General features: G+C 39.9%; 1 protein-coding gene across 4 annotated transcripts in view; it reads left to right on the top strand.

The window, feature by feature from the left end:
• Taf2 (TATA-box binding protein associated factor 2) overlaps positions 1 to 27,634 on the top strand; it is a 62,678-nt gene that overhangs the window by 943 nt on the left and 34,101 nt on the right. For 2 of the 4 annotated variants that reach the window (XM_040730381.1, XM_040730379.1), the window contains exons 3-16: positions 2,897 to 3,057; positions 5,939 to 6,057; positions 7,936 to 8,077; positions 8,842 to 9,073; positions 11,056 to 11,240; positions 12,092 to 12,205; positions 15,008 to 15,107; positions 16,844 to 16,929; positions 19,627 to 19,762; positions 22,316 to 22,470; positions 23,270 to 23,384; positions 23,685 to 23,794; positions 24,508 to 24,573; positions 26,143 to 26,395. In XM_040730381.1, the coding sequence (XP_040586315.1) occupies positions 2,897 to 3,057; positions 5,939 to 6,057; positions 7,936 to 8,077; positions 8,842 to 9,073; positions 11,056 to 11,240; positions 12,092 to 12,205; positions 15,008 to 15,107; positions 16,844 to 16,929; positions 19,627 to 19,762; positions 22,316 to 22,470; positions 23,270 to 23,384; positions 23,685 to 23,794; positions 24,508 to 24,573; positions 26,143 to 26,395 (1,974 nt within the window). Of the gene's footprint in view, positions 1 to 2,896; positions 3,058 to 5,938; positions 6,070 to 7,935; positions 8,078 to 8,841; positions 9,074 to 11,055; positions 11,241 to 12,091; positions 12,206 to 15,007; positions 15,108 to 16,843; positions 16,930 to 19,626; positions 19,763 to 22,315; positions 22,471 to 23,269; positions 23,385 to 23,684; positions 23,795 to 24,507; positions 24,574 to 26,142; positions 26,396 to 27,634 lie in introns of all 4 variants that reach the window. The other 2 variants (XM_040730380.1, XM_040730378.1) reach the window with 1 other exon arrangement.

The following is a 27,634-nucleotide window of genomic DNA, read 5'->3' as shown; positions in this document are numbered from 1 at the left end:
TGTTTAATGCATTAAGTATGTTGTGGGGCAGAAAATCTTTACAATCAAGCTCTTCCATGTTGTGCATTAGACAAGACTAGGCCACGAACAAGTTAAAATGTACACACATTGACTTGACTTGGTGTCTCAGAAACCTGACATGGTTTAGGTAGTACTGCTTTGTGGGGTGGTTTTGAATAAATTTTTTTCTTGAGATTTGTTAGATTTATGATTAACCAGTTAAACCTAATATGGGGGGAGGCAGGGAATCATTGAAAACCTAAGTACGTTATTGTACTTTCTCTGAAGAACCTATATGAATTAAGTAGATTAGATCTTAGAGTTGATTTTCTTTGAAAGATTGCATCAGCTTCCTCATTAGAGGTATGTTTGTGTATGTTCAAGCTTAGGATTAGCTGTAAAGATAGAAAGCAGTCAGGATTTTAGATTTGTAGAGATCCCAAAAAAGTCATTAGAGGCAGCTGCTCATTTATGGAATTGCTTGCAGAATTTGCCACAGATTGCTACTTATCTTGAGTTTAGGGGGTAGAACACATTAGATGGATTATGTAGAGGACTTGGAAGAATTAGGGAGTATATTTAAAGATGTTATTCCAACAGTATGGGGAAGACATGATGGAGCTCTCCAGCTTAGCACTATTGCAGTGGAGCAGAGTCAATGTGATTGAATTATGTTAGTTGAATCGTTACGTCAGTAAGACATTCCTTAAGGTGTGTGTATATTGAGTCTTCACTGTAGCCTCGTGAAGTAGATAAGAACTCAATCCTAACTTTATAAATGAGGGAGGTGAGAATATTGAGTTTAAAGTGAGAGTAGGTAGATGAAATAATAAAAGAAAAAGCTACCGTCCACATGTAGTCTAGCAGAAGAACCTCTGGTGGTTATTGTTCACATTTTTGTGCCATTACTTTCAGTAACCACAGAGATTTCTGGTTGCTTGGATATATAATCCTGGAATAGAGAAATAATCAGTCCAGAGCTACTCTTTACCCGTTCACCATAATAGCCCTTACTCCACAGGAACAGGGACCTAATTACTACAATATATACTATAGTGCTAAGCAAGTAAACTTAGTCCTACTCTAATATACTTGATCTATGATGCCATTTAACTACATGACCTCCAAAGATTTCCTGCCTGACTATTGCACTCTGGTGATGTTTGAGAGTGTGGATATTCTGTCAATTCAGGAGAACCAAGCTATGATGACCCCAACAAGGTTGTGAAGATTAATGGGCCTCATATGCAAGTTAGGGCCTTATGTCATTAGTGAATGGTTTTCCTGAAATATACTCCCTTTGTATATTATCAGCCTTAGTAATTAAGACAATTTGGGGTTAGGCATAGTGTCACACAACTTTAGTCTGAACACCAGAGGTAGAGGCAAACAGATCTCTGAGTTTCAGAGACCTCTCCATGGAGAGTTCCAGCCCAGCTAAGACTACATGGAGGAAAGGGGAGTCTATGCATTTAGGGATTCCTGCTGTACTGGCTCATGGTTTATACTTTTCTTTTTCCAACACAGGATCTTGCTATGTAGGCCAGGCTAACTTCAAACTTGTGGTCATCCCCCATCTGCATTTCCCAAGTTCAAATGTTACAAGCGTGTGTTACCACCAGCTTAGTTTGTACTTGTACATACACACTTTTCTTCACCGTATTTTGGCGTTTGCTCTTTCTGATGTCAGCCATTGATCCATGCTGATGGTCTGACTTAAGAATGTTTCACTCTTGTTCGGGAACTGGGAACATAGTGGCTGCAGAGGTGCCATGTTTTTGAAGAGTTGCTCTATAAGTTATACAGAAAATATTCATGAACTTTATTTAAATCCCTTGCACCCAGAGCACTATAGAACAGTAGGAACAGATAGGTCTATATCTAGGGAGCATTTTCTTAGCTGTTTTGATTTATGTATAAAAGTTAACAGTTAAGATGCTTTTCCAGTAGTACCTGTCTCTGTGTCCATGCGTAGCATCTATGTACATGTTTCAGGTAGCACTCTTTCCCTCAAAGTTGGTATCATCATAAGAGGGAACCTCAGAAGGTGGTGTGGCCCCTGTGTGTAGAACTGGCCATTATGTCCATTCCTCTGTACTCACTGACTGCTTGTAGCAACTCTTGTTGGAGCCTCTGAAGTCTTTGTACTCACTACATCTGAAACGTGCTATGCGCTCCTATAGTTCATGTGTGAGCATAACAGTTTACACTCAGGAATATGAAACCATTGGTCATGTGTCCCATATTTCACCTTCTTTCCCATTTGAGTCAGTGCAGGATGCTGGTACGAGAATTCAGTGGTCACTTGAGTCATGCTGGTTTCTTTAGATGAACTCCGTGCCCCTCTGGTAACATGGCAGGAGTGTATAGCACCGGGGACTGCCTGGCAGGGAATCCGTCAGCATTTGGAAGGAACGCCGCTTCTGCCTGTGTTTGCACTCTCTGGCAGGACTTGCTGAGACATATTTCCTCACACTTGTTAGTTTCATGTAGATTTTTAAGCACACATTCTTTGTGCCATCAGATTGTTTTATATCAACCTCCTGGTTGTGACATTTTCCTGTATCATTTTCTGTTCCTCAAGCCTGTTTTGGTTACAGTCTGCCTGGAAATTCTTGTATTTGAGACCAGTGAGTGTTTTCACTTTTCTAGTCAGTGGCTTACTTACCAATGAATTACACAGATAAAGGAAGCACCAGTCTGGTAAAATCTATATAAATTGTACTCATTGAGCCACTGGTCCAATTAATGTTTGAAATTAAGACTCTTAGAGAGCATTCAAGTATATGTTGCTATTTGGGATTTTATCTTTGGAGGTAACATTTATAAATAGCAATTTGAGAAATAGGCTCTAAAACATTCCAGCGTTTATAACAGCTATTCTTTATCTTTACAGGGATTTGTGGAGCTGACTATATTTCCTACAGTTGCAAACTTGAATAGAATCAAGTTGAACAGTAAACAGTGTAGAATTTACCGAGTCAGGATCAATGACTTGGAGGCTGCTTTCATTTATAATGATCCAACCTTAGAAGTTTGTCACAATGAGTCAAAACAGTAAGTTACACACCTTAAGAACTTGATGCTTCTAAGTCATTCTGTCAGTTGTTTTTAATGATTGCTGGTTAATGTTTTTCAGCCAGTTTTCCACTATTACAATAGATCTGTATGTCGTATAATTTCTGATGGTTTTACTGCACTGAAAATTTGGCTCAAGGATTTTTCCCACTTTTGTTCAGTTTAGCAAGTTATTAAATTTCCCTTCCTCAACCAGGCAGTGGTTCCGCACGCCTTTAATCCCAGCTCTCAGGAGGCAGAGGCAGGCGGATCTCTGTTAGTTCGAGGCTAGCCTGGTCTACAGAGCAAGTTCCAAGATAGCCTCCAAAACAATACAGAGAAACCCCGTCTCAAAAAACTAACAGTACCCCCCCCCAAAGAAAAAATTCCCTTCCTCATACATTCCCAGAAATATCTGGGAAGTTTCAATACATTTATTTTGGTTAATGTCTTAACCAGTTTTCTGTTTTAATGTTAAATAAGTGTTTACTTCATAAATACCAGTAAGTCATTTCAGTAAATTAGATGGTCACCATCGTCTTCAGACCAGAGAGACTTTAAAATAGTCTGTCAAATGTTTGTACTATTTTAAAGAATCTTGTGAAATCCTATATCCATATCCAGCTGAATTTGAGAGCATTTTTAGCACTGGGTCATATTATTTCTGTGCTTCTCAGTGTGTTGTGGTGGGATGCCAAATTCAGTCTTAAACTCTTCAGTCAAGATTGTGTTTTAGTTGGCCTAGGATAGTGTCATATTGCCTTAATGCAGCATTCTCAAAAGTGTATTCCCGATAAGCAATATCACCATTACCTAGGAACTTTTTAGATCTGTCAAATCTCAAGTATTGCCCAAACCTACTGAATCAGACTGCAGAGTCCCTCAAGCTGAGCTTAGCAAGCCTTCTAGGTGATTCTGATAGGGTTTATAGCTCAAGAATACTATAGCCAGGGACTAGAAGATTTGGGGACCCTGGTCTCATGCTTAGACATAATTGTGATGTTAATAATCATTGGTTTAGAATCTCTCAAGCTCAGAAAGGAGATAGGAAAATGGTGTTGGAAAAATCCAGGGACCCTCTGAATTATTACTGTAAGGTCTCTTTTCATGAAGGTGAGTTGCTAAAAATCACAGTGCTTGTACTACTATAGTACCACCGGCATAGAAAGACTCGCTACAAAACTATATGCATATCCAATTCTGCTAAAGAGAATAAAATCTGCTATAGAGTAGTAAACTGTATTACCACTAATGAGTGGAAGACAGGCCTGTAAAACACAATGTCTTGCCAGAGAATAGATTACCTACCCTGTTCACCCTTGAACTCTGTGTTCATGATGGACTTGGCGGTTAACCGCAGAATACAGTCTGTTTTTACCAGGAGTTTGTTGGGAGTGCCCAGCACTCAGAGGGAATTGCCTGGGATCTGGAATGGAGTATCACAGGAGCAATGGGAACCTTGCGTGTTTAGGAAGTCAACTTCACTTTGCTGTGTATTTGAAGATAACCTCATCTTTTAGTGTATGGACAGCCTAAGCAAGTGCTAAGATAATGTTTTCTCCAATGAAGTAGATGATGAATCAACTTTCAGTGTGAGGGGGAAAAAGTTATAAAGAAAATGTTTCAACATTAGGCAGTTGGTGGATACAGAATATACTTTATAGTTTCTTCCAATTCATAGCAGAACTTAGTAGGCTAGGTCACTCAGTAAGGGTTTAACTACTTTTCTTGCTGGCTGTCTCTTTAGGAGACAGGGTGTTTATTTGTTTTCAATCAAGGTCTCATTGTGTACCTCAGGCTGTTCTGGAACTCACTGTGTTGACCAGGATGGCCTTGAACTTGAGGTAATTCCCCTGTCTCATCCTCTCAAGAACTAGAATTATAGCCTTCTGCCACCACAGCTAGCTTTGTCTTTATTAGCTGATGTGTTCAAAATGGGATTGCAGTTGGCTTTAGAGAACAAAGACTCTAAAATGTAACTGATTAGTTTGATTAGTTCCTATAAAGGGTAAAGAAATCAGTTAATATGGTGTTACTTAATTACTATCCAGTTCTTAAGAGGACTTGCTTCTCAAAGTCCAGTTGTCATAACAAAGGAAAAAACTTTTGTTTATTTATTTTGGTGGATCTTGTGTAGCCCTGGATGGCTTAGACTCACTATGTAGCTAAAGATGAATTTGAACTTCTGACCCTCTTACCTACCTAGTGCTGAAGTTACAGTTGTACCCTAGTTAATACTTCCATGTACCTGGCAACACTATAGTTTGTAGACTCAGAACAAAGACAGGAACCTCAGTTATGTCAAAGAAACTATTTTGCTTGTATGAAATACTTCTTTATTTTATAAAATACTTTAATAAAGTATAAAATACTTTAAATACATTAGTATTTTAAGAAATTGGTCTTTGATATATGTGAATATACGTATACTCATGTATGTAGGTGTATACCTTGTGCATTCTTTACATTTATATTAGAAAAATAGTAATTTTGGCGTTCCGGAGTTAATGAAGGATGTGAACTTTAATAATTCTTTCTAGCTGTTGGGTTTTTTGTTTTTCTTTTCTTTCCTTTTCCTTCCTCTCTCCCTCCCTCCTTCCCTTTTTGTTTTGAGCACAGGCTGTCCTTGCATTCACAGAGATCCTCTTGCCTCTGCCTCAGAGTGCTGGGATCAAATGCATTCTCCACCACATCTGTCACATTTTTAGTTCCTCACATGGGGAGTAGCATCAGGGGTGCTTAACTTGGCTAAAAGGAATTCTTAACAAATGGTGTAAGAAGACATAGTACTCAGACATAGTTGATGTGCATTGATATTTAGAAAGATCTTGGTGAAATGTGTGGCTTATTGTTATTACAAGTTGGCTTTTTATCTCCCCAGGAGAAATCTCAATTATTTTTCCAATGCCTATGCAGCTGCGGTTAGTGCTGTGGACCCTGATGCGGGGAATGGAGAACTCTGCATTAAGGTTCCATCAGAACTCTGGAAGCATGTCGATGGTAAAACAGCAGGAATGTATTACTGTACAGTGAAATAAATCCTATTAGATTTAGAGACCAGAAAGGTAGTGATGCCTAAACGGTAAACTAACCACTGGAAATGTGCAAAAGGGGTTGGAAAATGACTTCCTTCTTTAAGGTCTTGGATTTATAGCAATGTGTTAGGTACGGGCTGTTACAAAAATAACTGGTTGCTCTGTTTTCTGTAGTGCCTGGAAACCAGGGCTTTGTAGATGCTAGGGATGCTCTCTTTTATTAGGCTTTGCCACCAGCTCCTTTCATTGTTTTTGTTTTGTTTCTGTAATGAAAAGTACTTTTAAAATCGTATGGATAGAGCATGGGTCAGGTACTGTCACATCCATTTGAAATTGTATCACTTTTGCAGCATTAATGGTCCCAAAAGTCTTCTGGTTCAATTCCTCTTTGTTATATCAAAGAACATTCTCAAGTCCCACAGTTAAGTTACCCGAGCTAATCTGTGGTAGACCATTCTCAAGTCCCACAGTTAAGTTCCCTGAGCTAATCTGTGGTAGACCATTCTCAAGTCCCACAGTGTAAATTCACTGAGCTAATCTATGGTAGACCATTCTCAAGTCCCACAGTTAAGTTCCCTGAGCTAATCTGTGGTAGACCATTCTCAAGTCCCACAGTTAAGTTCCCTGAGCTAATCTGTGGTAGACCATTCTCAAGTCCCACAGTTAAGTTCCCTGAGCTAATCTGTGGTAGACCATTCTCAAGTCCCACAGTTAAGTTCCCTGAGCTAATCTATGGTAGACCATTCTCAAGTCCCACAGTTAAGTTCACTGAACTAATCTGTGGTAGACCATTCTCAAGTCCCACAGTGTAAGTTCCCTGAGCTAATCTGTGGTAGACCATTCTCAAGTCCCACAGTGTAAGTTCCCTGAGCTAATCTGTGGTAGACCATTCTCAAGTCCCACAGTTAAGTTCCCTGAGCTAATCTGTGGTAGACCATTCTCAAGTCCCATAGTTAAGTTCCCTGAGCTAATCTATGGTGGAGTAGAAGCTAGAACTTGGGCTCTTGCCATATGTCCTTTATGCTTTGAGTTTAACCTCTCTGAAGTATTATTTTCCTTTCTTTAAAAATTTAGCCATTACAATTATTGTTTGAAAACTTCTGTCTACCTTTATTTTCATAAAAGTCAAGGAAAGAAGAAAGCACTTCATTTTCATGTGTTTGGGAACAGATGAGAAAATAGTGGGATTACTCAGTTTTAGAACGCATGTAGTTTTTTGCATATTCATGGGAGAAGTTAAAATAACCACTTTTAACAAAATGCTAACAGGCTTTTTTACTATACGGAAATAAAATATAACTTAGAAACATAATTGATGATGCAATTTCATGAGTAATCCTCCCATCCTACCTTCTGTCCTTTGCCATCCCAAGTCAAATAGAGTTAACAATTTGGGAGAAAATACGAAAGGAGAAAAAACTTGAAAAGTAGAATTGCAGTTGGATTTGAAAGACCTTAAAGCATCCATATTAGGGGCCGTGAAATTTTTTCTGAAAACGTTACATGTCAGAAATGTTGAGAAGAGCCTGTGATACACCTGGTACTGTGCTTTGTGAGAAAGTGCAAGAGACACATTGGTTGGAGGCACACCATCAGCTAGTGTAAGTGGAGACAGTAAAAGCCCACACTGTGGCAAGTGGTATGGCTTCTTTGTTTTATATAGTGGGATTTGATCCCAGGCCTCTAGTATCTAGGCAAGTGCCGTACCACTGGAGCTGCATCCCAGCCAGCTCTCTGGTGTTGTAGGATAATGTCCAGGCTGTGGTTCTCATTGTAGTATCTTCCCTATATAGGCTACTGCTGCTTATTTATGTCAGTGAATGTATATGTTTATTTGTTGCAGAGTTAAAGGTTCTGAAGATACATATCAATTTTTCTCTGGATCAGCCGAAAGGAGGTCTTCATTTTGTGGTACCCAATGTAGAGGGAAGTATGGCAGAGAGAGGTGCTCATGTCTTCTCTTGTGGGTATCAGAATTCTACAAGGTAGATTATCAGTTCATATATTTCAGTTAACTTCATTTTTATGTATTGAATATGCAGTGTATTTATTCATTTAGAATGACAGGTATAAGCATAATTTCTTTTTGGGAACTTGACTCTTTTGTTTGTTTTGTTTTGTTTTGTTTTTGTCCCCTAAGCTGCTTCTGAATCATACTGTACTGGATATTCCTTCTGTCTTATCATTTTTTTTCTTCATCTTCATCTCTTCCTTTAGGGAACAATCCTGAAATAATATATCAGCTTGATTCTTTAACTTTGTAGTGAAATTTGGCATACAGGAAGCTGTACACATTTAAATGCAAAAGCGTAATAACTTTTCACAAATGAACAAACCGGTTGAGCTTCCACTTAGATCAACACAAATTACCTCTTGGCAGAGTGTCTGTCCTCTGTTTCAGAATCTCCCCCCCCCCCTTCATTCTGTCTCGTTACTCTGATGGTTCTTGGTTTTGAACTTAGTACATGAACTCATTCATGGGTTATAGCTAGCTTTTTTTGTTGTTTAACATTGATAAATTTACCTACATTTTTATGTGAAATTGTAATCCATTCCCATGCTCTGTACTTTACTACTTGTTATTGAAATATTTTGTAATGTGAGTACTTGGCTCATATTATTAATTCTTTTGAGTCAAAGATTGTGTTTTGGAATTACTTATATTTTGGTGCCTTGTACTGATTTTATAGTAAGACCTGACCTGAGATTTGAAGTTTAAGGTATTTCTGTGCTGTTAATCTATTTGTAGATTTTGGTTCCCGTGTGTTGATTCATACTCTGAGTTATGTACATGGAAATTAGAATTTACAGTAGATGCTGCAATGGTAGCTGTATCCAATGGAGATTTGGTGGAGACAGTGTATACCCATGATATGAGGAAGAAGACTTTCCATTATATGCTTACAATTCCTACAGCAGCATCCAATATCTCCTTGGCCATTGGACCTTTTGAAATACTTGTAGATCCATATATGCATGAGGTAAGTCTTCTCACCCATCTTGTTCTCTACACTCGTACTCCTTAGGAAAAGGAGGCCCTAATAAAGGAGTTTTACCTTTAACTGTCAAGATTATCACTAAAAAGAAAAGGTCTCGTGTCACATTTGCTTGTAAGGAAAACCATTTTGGTCAGTTTGTTGACTAGGATTCTAACTGGTAAACTGGTCATTCTGTGTCTCAGTATGGTAAAGTGAAAATAGATCTTACAATTTTTTTAAAATAAGGTCTCGGGTGCATCATAGACTACCCTTGAAGTCATGTGTTCCATTGTACTCTGCACTTTAATTTCCAAATTGCATATTTTCAGCTTCATGGAACTGTGACAAAAAGGATACTAATAATGGCAGTTAATTTTAGAAACCAAATTAACACGATAGCCAGGATATGCTTGAATTACTACTACTACTACTACTATTTTTCATGCTAAGCATTGGGTTAGAAAACAGATCAAAGTTTTCAAAAATTTAAGATAATTTACATATTTACTTACGTTTCTCTAGTCATAAATATTTTCTGCTAGCCTTGACTTCACTTGGGGTGTCTACTTTTTTATCGTGACCTTTCAGACTATTTTAGGTTTATTTTGTTTTGAATTTCTGAGACAGTCTTACAACATAGCTAAGGCTTTCCTCAACTTCATGACCATCTTTCTGCCTCAACTTCCTGAGTACTGAGGCACGCACCACTGCATCTGGCTTTTATCTGTCAAACTCTTGTCTATTGTGACGCGATTGTTTATGATATCATCTTCCAGATGAGACTGTTTTGAGACAGTCTTACTGTGTAGCTCTGGCTGGCTTTGAACTTGTGATCCTCTGTTTACTGCTCTAGAGGTGATGGGAACTGGGAGAATACAGCTGATAAGTAAGGCTGACTAATATAGCTAACTTTATTCAAAGCATCAGACAATTTATACTCTAGTTAAGTAGAGTGACATGAGCAAAGGGTACTTTCACAAGGACAAGAGGCATGTGGTGATCAAGCCATTTGTGGCCACATGTAGAGACATATAAACAACAATAGCCAGTTGTAATGAATAATCTGAAGTAAACTCACTCCTATTCTGTGCACCTGAGAAGGACACAAAAGCCTATTCCAAGAACAGTTCCATGTTTTTGAAGCACCTGACATCACAAGACTCGTGGCTTGGCTTCTTGGGGTTTTCTCACAAGCACACATCTCCATTCTTGGAACGTGGACAGACAATCTCAAGAGCTGGGTTTACAGATTTGTGCCACCCTCCCTGACTTCTTCGTTCATTTGGCATAGAAATGTTTCATGAGACAGTCTATGATACTTGTTTGGAATTTAGTGACTATGAAAACCGTGACTATTATTTCTACCTTGGCTCTTTTACCAGTATGTCTCGCCAGTATTCAGGGTGTAGCTGAAACATTAGAGGGTGGCTAGAGTGACAGTTCTTGGGGTGCAGATAGTTCTGATTAGCATTAGTTTATGCTGATCTCACTGTGTAGCCCAGGCTGGCTTCGGCCTCCCAAGAGTTAGGATTACCATCATAAGCCACCATGCCAAGCAACATAAACTATTAATTCCTAGATTCAAGCGCTGAGATTTACTACTATTTGACTGGAATGTGAAAAGTATTGGGTTCAATCTTCAACATTGTACACATACACAAAAATTATTAAAACACTACTATAAACATGCAGTATTTGCTAAGTTTAGACACATGAGTAAGAGATTACGCTAAGCCTCAAATTTTAATTCTTGTTTATGTAGAAGAGAAAAAATGTAATTTGGAACCAGTTTTTATTTTCCTTGTGTGTAAGCTTTTAATAAGCTTACATAATCCATTTTAAATTTAGTTTTGAATACAATGAAACATTTTGTAAACCTGATCTGAAAAGCCCACTAATTTTACAACAGCTGTTTTCAACATTATGAAATGTATTAAAAAACTAAGTATGTCCTTTTTTGAGATGATTTTCCTTTTTATTTGCAGGTTACACATTTTTGTTTGCCCCAGCTTCTCCCATTACTTAAACATACCACGTCATACCTTCACGAAGTTTTTGAATTTTATGAAGAAATTTTGACTTGTCGCTATCCGTACTCCTGTTTTAAGACTGTCTTCATTGATGAGGCTTATGTTGAAGTGGCTGCTTATGCTTCTATGAGTATTTTTAGGTTAGTGTCTCTTCGAATGGGAAATGCCTGAATTAGTGTATTGATAAAAGGTGAAGCTTCCTCCATGAGGAAGTAACACATCCTACTGCCTTCCTCCAGAGTTATCATTCACATTTCCAATTCTGGTTTAGTTCTTAATGTTTGTAAATGTGTAGCTCACACATTTGTGGGTCGATAATGTGCCTTTTTGGTAGCACTGTAAAAATGTATTGGTATCAATTTGTTGTCAAAAACAAAAGAAATTCTTTTTCTTTGTTTTATCCCTCCTTTTCTGGTTCCAAATTTGTATGTTTTATTTGTCAGGGCAGTTGTTTTACTTTCTTGTCCCTAAAAGTTCTCATGTGTCATGTGAGAAACTAATATTATGCATTCTCCAGAACACAGTTGTAAAAACTGAATGGAACAATATATTTAGAAGTACAAAACAGAATGCCAAAATTTACTAGACACTAGATAAAGGGGTTGTTTTATTTTTGCTATTGGTTTTCTGTTTGGGTAGAAGTGTCTCCACACTATGTGTTTCAGACTGACTGTGTGCCAGACTGAACACTGGCTTACTGGAGCATGCTATTACATCCAGAGGGAGTAGGGATTCACACTCATTTCTTCCTGTCACTATTTTTTTTGTAAAATCAGTAAAAAACATTGTCATTGTGTTCCTTGCTTTAGACAGATTATGAATTTCAGATAACTTTTGAAAAGATTGGAAAACTCTGAGGAAGAATATTCTTGACTTTTTCCTTCTGTATTGAACTTGAACCTGAATCACTTTAGGAGTGCAGTTACTGTATTCTGACTGACTGACTGACTGTGCTTCCGTTGGTCCTGTCACTTCCCGTCTTGGCTTTCAGCACAAACCTTCTGCACAGTGCCATGATTATCGATGAGACGCCTCTGACCAGACGGTGCCTAGCGCAGTCCTTAGCGCAGCAGTTCTTCGGATGCTTCATATCCAGAATGTCTTGGTGAGTAACGTCAGAACTGCAGTCGGAGCCCAAGGGTCAGGAAGCTGACCCCCCCCCGCTTCCCTTGTTCTCTGACAGTCTCTTGTAGGCCATGCTGTCCCCAAGCCTGCTGTGTACCTGGGCCTGGCCTGGAGCTGGCTGATGCTCGTCCTGCCTCCGAGGGGCTGACTCATACACGCCGCCGTGCACCACTCCGTTTCTCTCCTCCTGCATTATAAGCTGGCTGTTGCCCATGGTCTATAAATGTTGGGTTATTTTGAGAGGCTTTCTCAAAAAAAGAGAGCAATTAGTGAGACTTTATCTTGATTAGTTTTGGATCAGCTTTAATATCAGCTTTATAAGTCACTTTGTAATTCGTGGGGCATGGTAGCATATGCCTTTCACCTTAGCACTCAGCAGGCAGAGAGGCAGGTGGGTCTTTGTGTGTTTGAGGCCAGTCTGGTCTATGTAGCAAGTTCAGAAAAGCATCCCTCACGTGGTGAGACCCTGTTTCAAAAAAATCGAAGCAGAGAGTTACTTATATAATTTACCATAAAATAAGAATTCTGAAAAATAGCATCTTAGCTGTATAGAATGTAGATTTGAATGTATAGAAAGTTAATTAGAATTCAAATGTCAGTATTCAAATCTGTTGAAAAATCATGTGACATGATTTTTTTCTTTTATTTAAGTTAGAAACAAGCTTCTTTCTCATGTCAATCCCAGTTCTCTCTCCCTTCCCTCCTCCCCTACCCCCCACCAACCCCCTATCCCATCTCCTTTCTGCTCCCCAGGGAGGGTGAGACCTTCCATGGGGAATCTTCAAAGTTTGTCATATTATTTGGAGTAGGGCCTAGACCCTCCCCCATGTGTCTAGACTGAGAGTGTTCCTCTATGTGGAGTGGGCTCCCAAAGTCCATTGTGTACTAGGGATAAATACTCATCCACTAGAGGACCCAAGGACTACCCAGGCCTCCAAACTGACAGACATGTTCAGGGTTCTGGATCAGTCTTGTGCTGGTTTCCCAGCTGTCAGTCTGGGGTTCATGAGCTCTCCCTTGTTCAGGTCAGCTGTTTCTGTGAGTTTCTCCAGCCCGGTCTTGACCCTTTGCTCATCACTCCTCCCTCTGTGCAACTGAATTCCAGGAGTTCGGCTCAGTGTTTAGTTGTGGATCTCTGCTTCTGCTTCTATCAGCTACTGGATGAAGGCTCTAGGGTGGCATTTAAGGTAGTCATCAATCTCATTATCCGGGAAGGGCTTTTAAGGTAGCCTCTCCACTATTGCTTAGATTGTTAGTTGAGGTCATCCTTGTAGATCTCTGGACATTTCCCTAGTGCCTGATTTCTCTTTAAACCTATAATGGCTCCCTCTATTATGGTGTCTCTTTTCTTGCTCTCCTCTATTCTTCCCCTGACTCAATCTTCCTGTTCCCTCATGTCCTCCTCTCCCCTCTTCTTCTGTGGGATGATTTTTAAAGCAAATTATTATCTTCAACAAGTGATAATGGTATAAAGAATTTGCCTTTTAATTTTTAGATTCCTGCTACTTTTCTTGAAAGAAGGGAAAAAGTACATTTGGGGCTGGGGTGCAGCTCAGAGGCACAGTGCTAGACCCTCAGTTTGAGCCCCAACACTGAAAAAAGAGATAATCTTTATTTTCTTTAAGTTGAGATGAATTTCGTATTGTTGTCTGTTTTTATTTTTTTTTGAGAAGCGGTCTTTATACTGTAGCTCTGGATGGCTTAGAACTTACAATGTAGACCACTTGACCTCAAACTCCGCCTACTGATAGCTAGGATTATAGATGGAAGTCACCACACTTGGCTACTTACAGTTAATTTAACTCACTATACAAAAATTCCTTGAGATTGTAATTTCTTTTATATTTTAATGTAGGAGTTCACTTCTGTCTTACTTTTTACAAATTTAATGTTACTGTTGTGGGTGTATGATGGATATATGTGAGTTGATAAGTGGTTGGTGCCAATTGCCTTTTCTCTAGAAAAAGTACGAACATTAAACAGTTTAACTTAAGGATATTGTAAAACCTAGGTAGTGAAAATTATGTGTACATATCACAATAAAGAATGTAGGATTGGAGTTTACAGGAATTTGAACTCAGGACATTGTACATACTAGGCAAGCATTGATAATATATTCCCAGTCCAAGAATGTGGATTTTGTTTTGATCTTTTGAGATAGCATCTTACCTAGCCTACCATTTCCTTGAACTCAACTATGTAGCTGAGGGTAACCTTAAACTCTTGACCATTCTACCTCAGCCTCCCAAGTATGGAGAATATACCAGCGCACCTAGCAAATGTGAACTTTTGAATTAAGCGGCCCTGACTGTAGACAAGTACTTCTCTAGTGGCAAGCAGTCTGAACAGTGGTATTGAGAGAAAGTACTACAATCAGAGTGAATAAATACATTGCTGAATTCTACTCTAGAGGAGATTCTCAGAAGAACATTGTGGGCTTTTGATTTTCTTCTGAACTAAAGATCAAACCCAGGACTACAAGAGTGCTAGGAAGTCACTACCACTGAGCTACACTATTCCAGTACATACAGACACAAACTCTGTCCAAAAATATTCCTGTTGGGGATTCATACACTTAACACTAGTGTAGCCCATTCTTAATATTCAAAGAAGAAAACTGCCTATTTACAAGGTGTCAGTAATAAGTATTTGATTTTAATTAGTCTTAACATTAAAGATCCAGTCAGATGTGAAGAAGGTTGGGTGGACACTAAATTCCATTACTCTCTTTGACCCTGCTTGGACAAGTTTTAATGATAAAGCTCTATTGACTTTTCCTTAGGTCTGATGAGTGGGTTCTGAAGGGAATTTCAGGCTATATTTATGGACTCTGGATGAAAAAAACTTTTGGTGTTAATGAGTACCGCCACTGGATTAAAGAGGTAAACAAGAGCTGGATTTGTTTTCCACTCGTAAGTCAGTAATGTATGTTAGTGCTTGCCTGATTTCCAAGTCTCCTGTCCTTTGTTTTCTATGTATTTATTTAGTGTGTTGGGGCAGTGCACGTGCATGTGTGGTCAGAAGACAATTTACTGAGATTGTTGTGAGTCCGGGGGTTGAACTCAGGGGCTCAGGGCTTTTGACAAACTCTTTTACCCACTGAGCCATCTTGCTAGACCTCTTGTTCTCTGATGATTGCAAAATACTTGTAAAATTGCATTTGAAAAATAGCTCCTGTCAAGTAAAATGACAGTTACATCACAAAAGAAGATTGTAACTGTGCTTCCTCCATTTGTTTCCAAGTCTTAACTGGGTAAGGTGGTATGGGGCAGTGTCTACTTACTGGGGATAGTGGCACGTTACTCCTACTGTGTGAATGGGCCTTGCACAAAGGAGCTACTTATATGTCAGGTAGCCTTCAATCCCTGCCTTTATGTTCCCTGTCATTGCCTCATATTTTCCGAGCACTTAAAGATGAAGGGAAAAATAGGAAGTATTTTTGCGCATCTATTTCTTATGCACATAGATACTTTATTGGTTTCATTAGATTTAATTGGATCCTTAAATTCATTGTTTTCAGGTAGAAAAATCCCCACCTTAGTATCATTAAATTAGCATTCTGTCAGAAGAACTGTTAGAGGGGCCGTACACTTAGTACTGGTAGAGCCCATTCTTTACTTTAGAAGAAGGAAATAATAAAATAGTATTGTAATGAAAACAGTCCCATCTTTACATGTCCACTTTGCATATCAAGAAACTAAGGTACATAGAGGCTAAATTATTTAGTAAAGTACATGGCTAATCAACTGTAGTGCCAGGATACGGTTGGCTTTTAATCATCTACCACTTTCCTCTGCTGTCTATATTATTTAAACCATTCATGCATGTTTCATAGTTATGATGTTGTCTTTTCTTTTATTAAATGGCTATTATATGTTAGAGAAGAACAGAGGAGTCTTAAATTGATAGGTTGTGAACATAATTCAGTCTTGTTTCTTTTTAACTACTTTAGACCTCAGATTCAAAATACTGAGAGGGACTAAGTCAGTTTAGAAGGCAGTTTGGAGAGACTGAGAAGAGCCAGAAGGAAGTTACTGACCTGCTGTTGAGCCCTGAAGTCACAGAATATAGAGGAATTTTTAGGTCTTACCATTCAGCCAGCTTGTATAGCTTTGTAAAAAAAAAAAAGAACTTGTTGGGGAAGACCTGTGTATATGTCAATAAAGCACTGTTGGCCAATAGGGAAGCAAGATAGGTGGGACTAGGAGTCCAGGAGGATTCGGGGTAGGAGAAACACAAGGAGTCAAGATGTAACTGCCATAGGGATAAGAAGCCCAGAAAGTTCTCCAGTAAGAGAAATACTTAGATTAAACATTATGGGATAAATACTTAAGTCAGCGCTAGCCAGTAAGAAACAAGCAAGGCCAACAGCTTCATAATTAATACAACATCTTGTGTGTTATTTGGGCACTACAATGCAGCAGAGCCCAGGCGACTGGTGGGTGATAAACCAAAGCAGCTGGCAAGAAAAAGCCTCCCTTTACAAGAACTATTTTCTAGATGTAGTTTGCCTAGCTTACATTCACATATGATTCCACAAAAGAAAATTTGTGATCTAGTACTAATGATTGTTGTATGGAAACATTTTCACTGACTCTCACTTTTGTATCTCTTTTAGGAGCTAGATAAAATAGTGGCGTATGAACTGAAAACTGGGGGAGTTTTATTACATCCCATATTTGGTGGTGGAAAAGAAAAGGATAAGTATGTTATTGTTCTGAGATGATTTTCTTTTTTTGTCGTTGTTGTTGTTTTTTGTTTGTTTGTTTTTGTTTTGTTTTGTTTTCAAGACAGTGTTTCTCTGTGGCTTTGGAGCCTGCCCTGGAACTCGCTCATATAGACCAGGCTGGTGTTGAACTCACAGAGATCTGCCTGCCTCTGCCTCCCGGGTGCTGGAATTAAAGGCGTGCACCACCACTGCCCAGCCTGAGATGATATTCTAAAGCTCACTTTATAGGCTACCCCTTCCAGGATCACTTGTGTGTTTCTTGAGGCCTAGTAAGGCCAGAACCACGATGATAGTGTGGTGCCACAGACGGCTACTGTTGTCAGTGCCCACTCAGTACTGTTGTGTCACATGAGATGGCTGTAAATGCATTTAAACTTAAAAGCGCAATGTTTTCCTGTTTGACATGCCATGTTTTCTAATTCAACTTCGTCACACTGCTCTTGTTAAAACTGAAAATCTCTGAAAGTAGTTATTTTGCTTATGGTGATGGTCAGTCTTGTCAACCTGATTCAATTAGAGATGCCCGATGAGTAAAGCGCCCGTCTACGCCTGTGTGAATACGTTTCCAGGGAGGGATGAGCAGACATGTGGGTGCGCTACCCTGTGGGGCCAGGTGAGATGAACGAGATAAAGGAGGAACCCTGCAAGCATCTTCTCCCTGCTTCTTGGCTTCCTTGAGACAGTAGCTGTGCTCTGCCGTGTCCTCCCCACCAAGGCGGATTAAATCTGAGCCGCAGTAAAACCTTCCACTTCTCCGTCTTTTGCTAAGGTTTTTGTTCCAGACAAAAAGCATAGCACAGAAAAGTTGTTCTGTCTCTAGACTTAACTGTGGGTCTTAAGCCTTTGGAACTGAGTTTTGAAAGGAATTTGAAAGTTTGGAGATGGGCCTTTGGTATCTCTGAGACTGCTGTGTGTTCAGCGGACAGTTCTAGTCAGAGCTCAGAAGATCAAATGCCAAGAGAAACATGGGCGGTAAAGACCAACTCAAAAACTTAATGATAGGACTAAGATCTCTACCAGGAATGAGCAAAGAACAGGTCTACACTTGTCGATCCTGAGGTTTCAAGGTAGCTCATTTTGTAAGCTTTTGTATGGATTTTGTTGGCTGCTTTTAGACAAATTTACAGTGAAAATTGTGAGAAGAAACACATAAAGTCAGACCATGAGAGCTGGCCTCTGAACAGATTCCCATTAAAAGAAGCAAAGTAGTCTGCACTGGGACGGTCAAAAAGGCCCCTCGACACCCTCTCAGGAACTGCCTGGACCTCCCCTGCATTGGTGTAAGGAAAAAGATGAAAAGGAAACTCTAGAGTCCCCTGATTGTGTCTGGCTTTCAGCCATGTGGACACTCACAGGCCATGCATCTGAAGCCCGAGAAGGTCTGGCTACTGGCTGAGCAGCTAGCAGACCTTGATAGCAGCTGCACGATGGCTTTGCAGGTGTGTGGTTTGTAAGTTATGAGGTCGTAGAGAACTGAGCCCACATTTCAGTGGAAGGCCTGGCAGGCTAAGCAGTGTGTGGCAAGGTCAGGATCCCTGGCATAGCCTCTGAGACACAGGTGTAAGCATATGAGAATGAAGACGGAGATGGAGTCGAGACTCCAGGAAGTTAGAGTAGGAGAAACCTGCAAGGAGGAGCTTCAGGCTGCCAAAATGGCCCAAGACAGGCCATGTGTGCTATCAAAGTGTGGCAGCTAGTGCCACGCAGCGGGACAACTTTGGGGTGCGCCCCTGACTCCTACAATAAGTCCCAGACGCTGGACATGGAACTGTACTGTCTTAAGTTGTACTCTGCCGGGCTTTGTCCTGTTCTTCTGCTCTCCTGCACCTCGGCTTAGGAATAAGAATGTTTACTCAGCCAGTGTACCACAGGGTGTTGGCACAAAGCACAACAAAAACCTCAAAAGGGAATGCGAGGTAGTTTGTGCTAGAGCCCCGTAAGGGTGATCATGGCCCACGGACACAAAACCCTCAAAAGGGAATGCGAGGTAGTTTGTTCTAGAGCCCCGTAAGGGTGATCATGGCCCACGGACACAAAACCCTCAAAAGGGAATGCGAGGTAGTTTGTTCTAGAGCCCCGTAAGGGTGATCATGGCCCACGGACACAGGGAGATGCAGGTTTCCCCAGACCCTGTATTCCTGGGTGGCAGCAGCCTTATGATAACAGAACAGAGAAAGTCATAAATACTTTTCAAACATACTTTTCAAATTCATCGTTGGTGCTCAGTGTCGGACCCAGGGATTCTCAAATGCATTACCAGCTGAGCTGCATTCTGCCTTGTCCTTGGCTTTTTCTTTTTTTTTAAATTGTTTCATTTCTACTTTATGTATGTGGGTGAAGCTGAATTTGCAGGTAACTCCACACAGACACTGATTATGAGAGTAAAATTTGACACACTTTTGAAAGGTAATTAGTGAGAGCCAATCAGTTCTAGAATTGGTTGTGTTAAGATAACAGCAATTCTGCTCTATGTATAGGATCATAAAACGTTCTGTTTTTAAGGTATTTGCTGTGCAAAAATATTTGTGTAAAATTTGCTGTAGCATTTTTGGAATCATGGAAATTTATCAACAATTTGAATTGTTTACATTAATTGTGACGTCCGCCTTCTACTTGCTGTTTTCTTTTATAGTCGGATTTGTTATATTGAGTGACGTTACCTTTTCTTCCAGCCCCGCATCTCACCTTCACTTTTCAATAAAGCATCCGCACACACTGTCCTGGGAATACTACACTATGTTTCAATGTAAAGCTCACCTTGTGATGAGACTGATTGAAAACAGAATCAGCATGGAATTTATGCTACAAGTAAGTCCTAGCACTAAGAACTTAGCAACATGAAAGAAGTGTGTGTGTGTGTGTGTGTGTGTGTGTGTGTGTTAGTTAACTGTTCCCTGCTGAGATAAAGCACCATGACTAAGGCAACTTATTCATTTATTTGCTTATTATTTCTTGAGGTAGGGTTTCTCTGTGTAGTCCTGGCTGTTCTGGAGCTCTCTATGTAGACCAGGCTGACTTTGAACTCAGAAATCCAGGTGCCTTTGCCTCCCAAGTGCTAGGATTAAAGGCGTGTGCCCCCACCGCCTTGATGACTAAGGCAACTTGTTAAAGGAAGTGTTTATTTGAGCTTAAAATCCCAGGGGGGTTAGAGTCTATGGTGGTGGAGCGAAGGCAAGGTGACAGGCAGCTGTAACAGCAGTGGAACTCATTCTGATCCCCAAACACTGGGAATGGAGACTTTGGAGCCTAAAAGCCTATTCCCATGACACAACTCCTCCAGCAAAGTCCCGTTTTCTAATCCTCAGACAGCTGCCAACTGGTGAGATTCAGGGAGGACGTTTACTGTAAATCACTCCTTCTCTTGTAGTCTTAATGGTCATATCATCATGTGAAGTATATCTAGTCCAACTTCAAAACTTCCCACAGTCTTTCATAGTCAAAACACTGTGTCAAAGTCCAAAATTTCTTCTGAGACTCCAGGCAGTCTCTTAATTATAATCCTCTGTAAAATAAAAAGCAAATCACACCAGGCAGTGGTGGCACACACCTTTAATCTCAGCCTGTCAGAAAGAAGCAGGGGATCTCTGTGAGTTCAAGGATAGTCACAGCTCTACAGAGCAAATTCCAGGATAGTCAAAGCTACCCAGAGAAACCCTGTCTCAAAAAGCCAAAAACAACGGGAAAAAAAGCAAATTGCATACTTCTAACAGATAATGGCACATAATATACATAACCATCAAAAGGAGGAGCCGAGGAATCGTGGAGAAATGAAAGACCGAAGCACAGCAGACAGACTCTAAGTCCCTTAGCTCTGTATCCCATGCTAAAGGGCTTGGATGGCTCTGCCCCTCCTGCTTTGCTGCCTGCAACACACTCTGTCTCCTGAGCTCATTCCCATGCTGTGCGTAGCTCTCCTTGGTGGATGTCCATGGCTCTGGCCCCTCCAGCATCTTGGGGTCTCCGACAAAACTCAGGTTTCACATTCACAGCTTCATGCGTTGGCCGCTGAAGGCCTCCATACAGGGACTTACCTGCCACACACCTGGCCTCAGCTGCTCTCCCTGACACCAGAGGAAGACTCCACAGTCAGTTACTTCATTGCTGTCGTTAAATTTTGCCATATTGGAAAGTAAGTTTTAGTACAAGTAGTTACAATATGGAAAATGAAATAGAAACGAGATAGATGGATACGTGTATAAATATATATGCTTTGGGCTTTTTTTGGCCCCTTCTCCTTTCCCATTCCATTACTCTTTTTCCATTTTCTTTTTTCCTTTTTTTATTCCTGTCGTTTTTTTTGAGACAGGGTTTCTCTGTGTAGCCTTGGCTGTCATGGAACTTGATCTGTAGAGCGGGCTGGCCTCGAACTCACAGAGATCCGCCTGCCTCTGCCTCCCTAATGCCCAGCACTTATTTTTCTTTCTTTCTTTAAAATACTAAGGGTCAAATATATGGTCTTGTACATACTAGGCAATGACATACCATTTTGGTACGTTTTCAAATGGATCAATGCATTAAAAATATCAGCTACTTTTTCTTCCAAGAAAGGCTTTTTAAAAATCATTTACTGAGCCGGGCGTTGGTGGCACACGCCTTTAATCCCAGCACTCGGGAGGCAGAGGCAGGCGGATCTCTGTGAGTTCGAGGCCAGCCTGGTCTACAGAGCGAGTTCCAGGACAGCTTCCAAAGCCACAGAGAAACCCTGTCTCGAAAAACCAAAAAGAAGAAGAAAAAAAAATATTTTACTGAGGATGTAGTACAGTGCAGTGCTTGCTTAATGAGTGAGGCCTGTGTTTAATTTCTTTTATCATAACAATGGAAACATACATTTTCTCTAAAGATCGGAGACCAGAAATACAGAATTAGAAAAGTGTGCCATGAAAGGGCATTTATACTTTTTAGAATGCATAGATCTTGATTAGTATTCTTATTTATGAATTTACTTCTGTAGTGCTTCCTAGTTGTGACATCTCACATGTGCTAGGTGACTGCCAACCCGCTGCATTCTTCCGTATTCCCTTTCTAAGGCAGACCACACGAGCTTTATGAAATAGCTCCCATGAGAGTACCAGGCTTGTAATGGATATCCCAAGTTTTGAATTCCTGTGTAAAAATGGCAGGTATTACATATTGTGTTTCTACTTCTTAATAAACGGTGTTTTCTGCGTACATTGTTAGCCTTCAATAATGTTTCTATGAACAATGTTCTTTTATCCTGTTTAAATATTTGTATGTTTCTCTTGCTTTTAGCACTTAGCCCAAAAATCTGTGTATTACATAACTGCTGTCTTCTGTAAATAAAGTTCCAGTGCAAATTGTGTCCACTTGGAAACAGTGTTACGTGAGCTTCTGTCCCTGCAGGTTTTCAATAAACTACTAAGTCTGGCTAGCACTGCTTCGTCTCAGAAGTTCCAGTCTCACATGTGGAGTCAGATGCTGGTTTCCACCTACGGGTTCTTGAAATCCATTTCGAACGTCTCTGGCAAAGACATCCAGCCCTTAATAAAGCAGTGGGTGTATCCTTTTCAGTAGCAGCTCAAAGTGGGGAGGGCCGGGCCGTGGTGGCACACGCCTTTAATCCCAGCACTCGGGAGGCAGAGGCAGGCGGATCTCTGTGAGTTCGAGGCCAGCCTGGTCTACCAAGCGACTTCCGGGATAGCCTCCAAAACAATACAGAGAAACCCTGTCTCAACAAAAACAACAACAACAACAAAAAGTAGGGAGTGAGTAAGTTGTGTAAAAGATGGAAAAGAGGGAGGTGATCCATTGATATTTCTTTACAAAATTAAAAATAACTGACCTATGACTTGTATCTTCTGAAACTCCTTCCAAAAACTGAGTTGAATTCATATGTAAACATGGATGTTTAGATTTATAAGATTTGGCCTAGTTTGTACTATTTAATATGAACAGAAAGGTAGGTCCATGGTGATAAGGTAAGTACTTTAGCAGGCAGGCTTATAGTATTACTTGTAAGATGAAATGGTTTGGTAGTTTTTAAGTGTGCTTGGAGCTTGGCACAACTTGAATGGTATCTTGGAACTTGGCAATTTTTTCACTTCAAGGTACTATTAATAATCCAGTGGAGTGGCGTTTCTTTCAAAACACAAGCTTCTTGATGTTTCAGAGTTTTTGTTGAGTTGGGGAAACATTTCTTATAAGAATTTTGAATATTTTGCCACTTGGAATATAATGAAGTGGACTTTGAGATTTTGATCTAGTAGGAATACATTTGAAAATTGTTTAATATAATAGGCTTTTTTTTAAAAGCACATTTTCATTTTAGTATGTAAAATTTCCTTTACAATTCTTCAGAGACCAGAGTGGAGTAGTAAAATTTTATGGAAGTTTCGCGTTTAATAGAAAACGAAACGTTTTAGAGCTAGAAATAAAACAAGACTACACATCTCCTGGAACTCAGAAGTACGTGGTAAGTGTTTTTCTAGAAGAGCGCGTCACACTGTCAACTCCATTTCCAGCAGAGGAAGGGCTTTCGAGCTGGGGTGACTGATGAATTTGCAGTGAGTACTTGAAGGGACCAGGCTACAGACAGATTTCAGAGCCTGTATCCTCGCTTCCCTTATCCTTGGCTGCCATTCCACTCAGTCAGTATGTATTTGGTGTAGCATAGTTTGTATCTTGACTTACCTGTCGCTAAATGTAAGGATATGGATTGGCCATTTTTTAGCGTTCTTTGAATGGTATGTTGTTGCTGTTGTTTTTTTTAAAGGGACCACTTAAAGTGACAGTGCAAGAGCTAGACGGATCCTTCAACCACACCTTGCAAATTGAGGAAAACAGCCTTAAACATGATATACCCTGCCACTCTAAAAGCAGAAGGTAGGCAGTGGGTCATCACTTAACTGGAGATGAAACCACAAGTCCCACATGTAACATGCCTAAGTAACATTCCAGTTGTACAGCAAAACGTTTGCAGGAAGCGCACTTACCCGCAGCTTTGTCTCCTGTGTACTTCATGCTAGCGTGGCCACTCATACTTCGTTTGCGTCTGGTTTTGTTGCTGTTGAGACAGGAGCTCTTGCAGCCCTACTAGCCTCCATCCTCTCTCTTCCTCCTCCCAAATACTAGACTCGCAGGCACGCACCCTACACACCCAGCTCTTGCTTCCGATTGTTGAAACACCTGTTTTTGGAGTTAATTTTTTATATCCATTTAATTTAGTTTTAGGACACAGTATCACAGGCTGGTCTAGAACTCACTCTGTATACTATACTAATGTAGTCTTGTGCTTCTCCTGCCCAAGTCCTGGCATTGTAGACTTCTGCCATGTCTGACTTTACATAGATTTTTAATTTGCTTTTTTTGGGGGGGGAGGGTCCTCATTATTCCAAGATGATTTCCTTTCAACACCCACTTTTTCTAGCTTCAGGGTAGATTTTGTTGTTTCTAAACCCCATTTCATTATATATTCACTCTTCTTTGGCCTGTCTTTTAGTGTTTCATGAAATCTTTTATTTGAGTTTTGGCTGTTCTGAGCTCCATTCTGATTTGGAAATCCCATAGTCTTCAATTTTAGTTTTCTTTAAATATAGGAATAAGAAGAAAAAAATCCCACTGATGAATGGGGAAGAAGTTGACATGGATCTTTCTGCAATGGAGTAAGTTACTTAAAAGTATGTAATTATCTTTGAAGTGTGTGTCTTTAAACCATTTAAAATCAAGCAGAGTTGTTAGGGAAAGATTAAATAAAATTATAACTCACTGAAGATAAACATTCAGACTGAATAAAAGGAAGAAGCAGTAATGTAGGCGGGACACAACCTCAACTACACAGCCTTCTTGCTCTCCCTAGTGGTTCCTTGAGTAGTGTTTCTCAAATGAATGCGCATGTGACTTGATTGAGAAATCTGGAAATGCCGTTTTTGATTCATTATGTTATTTGTGGGACTCACTTTTAGATTTCAAGTGAATTCAAGGTGATACTGGCTGTGTTTGGGACAGCACACCAGAGCATGGTGATACAGCCTCTGTTTTTGCAGACTGTTTGAACACCGCTCTTCTAAAGTTTGTAATTACTTTTGGTTTCCTGACACAATGTCTCTTGTAGCCCAGGTAGTTTTCACTGAGCCTAACTGTTTTGTTTTGTTTTCCTTTTAACTTTCTATGCATGGGTCTGTTGTGCTTGCATGTGTGTCTCTATGACGCGCATGCCTGGTGCCTGTGGAAGTCCAGAGAGGGCTCCAGACCCCCTGGAACTGACAGCTGTGAGCTGCCCCGTGGGTCCCGGAAATTGAACCTGGGTCCTCTGTAAGAGCAACAAGTGTTCTTAACCACAAGCTGCCCATCTAGCTCCTGGACTTGAATTCTTGATGCTCCTGATTCTACCTCCCCACCTGCTAGGCCCTGCTAGGATTATAGCTGATTGTGATATTGATTGATATTTCTTAATATTTTTATGCTGTGTCATGAGCACCCAGTATTGAACTGAGTTAGTATTACAAAGTGGTATTCTTTTGATCAAAATGTTGACGTAGACTTGATTTTTTACTTTGCAGGTTACTTGAGAAATACATGGGAATTAACTGATGGGCCTGCCTTCAAATTATGATTTTAGAACTGTCTTGAAAAAGATAGTCATGAGTCTAGCTTTTTTTTTTTTTTTTTTTTGAGACAGGGTTACTTTGTGTGACAGCTCTGGTTGTCCTAGAAGTCACTTTATAGACCAGGCTGGCCTCAATGCCTCAAACTCACAGAGCTCTACCTGCCTCTGCTTCCTGAGCACTGTGATTAAAGGTACCACCACCCCACCATTTTAAAAGATACTGTATGTCAACTAAAATTAATTTAGTAGAATAAATGCTTTCTTTCTTCTTATTTCTAATAAGGGGTATAGTGTATAGTTATAGTCAGTTATAGGAAGTTACAGAAAGTTTGTATCATTTGTGGTTTGATATCATAATTGCAGATAAAACATGCCCAGAATAATATTTTCAGTAGAAAATTTGGAATTTGGTATTCTATGTGGCAACTCTTCGTTATGTATCCGTCCACTCTTCATTTCCTTAAAGATCTTGTTAGTAAGGTTGTGAAAGTTAGCATAACACAGTGAAAGGTTTGCTGAAATTATAAACTATAACTGTAATAAAACTGTCAAGTCTTGAGTAGTGACTGTGCTGTCTTTGTTTTCCATAGCTGTACTTTAAAGTTGCAAAACTGTTTTCTTTTAGCGCCGATTCCCCTTTGCTGTGGATAAGGATAGACCCAGATATGTCAGTCCTGAGGAAGGTGGAATTTGAGCAGGCTGACTTTATGTGGCAGTATGAGCTCCGCTATGAAAGGGATGTGGTCGCTCAGCAGGAGTCCATCCTGGCCTTGGAGAAGTTCCCCACCCCTGCGTCACGTCTCGCACTCACCGACATACTAGAGCAAGAGCAGTGTTTCTACCGAGTGAGGATGTCAGCGTGCTTCTGCCTCGCAAAGGTGAGGTGACACAGGAGACAGGAAGATCGCCCTGTGACTGTTGTGCACTTTACGCAAAGGCTCTGAGAATGAATTAAAACTCACCAGAGTCTTTAAGATTTTCTTGGTAACTGTACCTTTTGGAGAGCTTGTACCAGATGCTTGTAACAGCGCAGATTTGAAAAAAAATGCTTGATATAAAAATAGGTAAGTACAAAAATGTTATACTTGTCAGAATGCAAACTAAGGAATTTTTTTCCATTTTAAATTGCCAAACATATTTTTAAGACTAAGAAAAATTTTGGTTAGAAATTCTATGATAGGGGCCTGGAAAGGTAGCTCAGAGTTTAAGAGCACTGGCTGCTCTTCCAGAGTTTCTGAGTTCAGTTTGCAGCAACCACATGGGGGCTCCCAATCATCTACAGTGGAATCTCAGGCCCTCTTCTGGAATAATGGCATACATGTGTATAGAGCCCTCATATACATAAAATAAAGGAATAAATCTTAAAAAAATAAATTCTGTGATTATAGTAATTTATGCTTTTATGTGAGAATTCATAAAATTAACAAATTTTTGGTTTAGGAATTGAAATTAGTGGTAAATAATCTACAGTAATTGTCTCTATGATTTAACTTCCTTGGAAAAGTTAATTTATCAATAAACAGTCTTTGGAGTAACGAAAAGTCTGAGACCAGAAGAACACAGACAGAAAGCTGAGCAGAAATCCTATCTGCCAAGTATTTTAAAGCGTCTGCACGATAGGCTTGCTCCCATCTCAGTGGACTCTGATTCTTCATGTTTGTTTTGTTTTTAGTGGTAACATGCAGTTAACCTGTGCTCTCAGATATCAGAGAGAAAATGGGATTGCTTACTAGGGATAGGTTTCATTGTTACTCTGAAGAGTGTTGTGATTGTTCTTAAAATCATAGCAGAGCCACAAAACTATAGGATGAAGTATTTAATTATCCTTAATTTCAGATACTTTTTTATGGGCCCTAAAAGTTCCAATTCTAAGAGGTTTTGTTTTGTTTTGTTTGCTTGAACTCACAGAGATTCACCTGCCTCTGCCTCCCGAACACTGGCATTAAGGGTATGCACCTTTAAGGGAAGGAAATGCTTTAAAGTTTTGAACTTTGAACTTTTCTTCAAGTCCTTTTCCTGTGGTCTCTCATCCATTAGTTTGTTTTTATATTTTATTGATTTATAAATTGTATTTAATTTGAGGTATTTAGATAATCTTCATCTGTGAAGCTGGCATT

The sequence above is a fragment of the Mesocricetus auratus genome, unplaced genomic scaffold (assembly GCF_017639785.1).
Source record: "Mesocricetus auratus isolate SY011 unplaced genomic scaffold, BCM_Maur_2.0 Super-Scaffold_100023, whole genome shotgun sequence".
Lineage (NCBI taxonomy): Eukaryota > Metazoa > Chordata > Mammalia > Rodentia > Cricetidae > Mesocricetus > Mesocricetus auratus.
The sequence above is the reverse complement of the archived record's forward strand: the minus strand, read 5'-3'. Positions and strand labels throughout refer to the sequence as shown.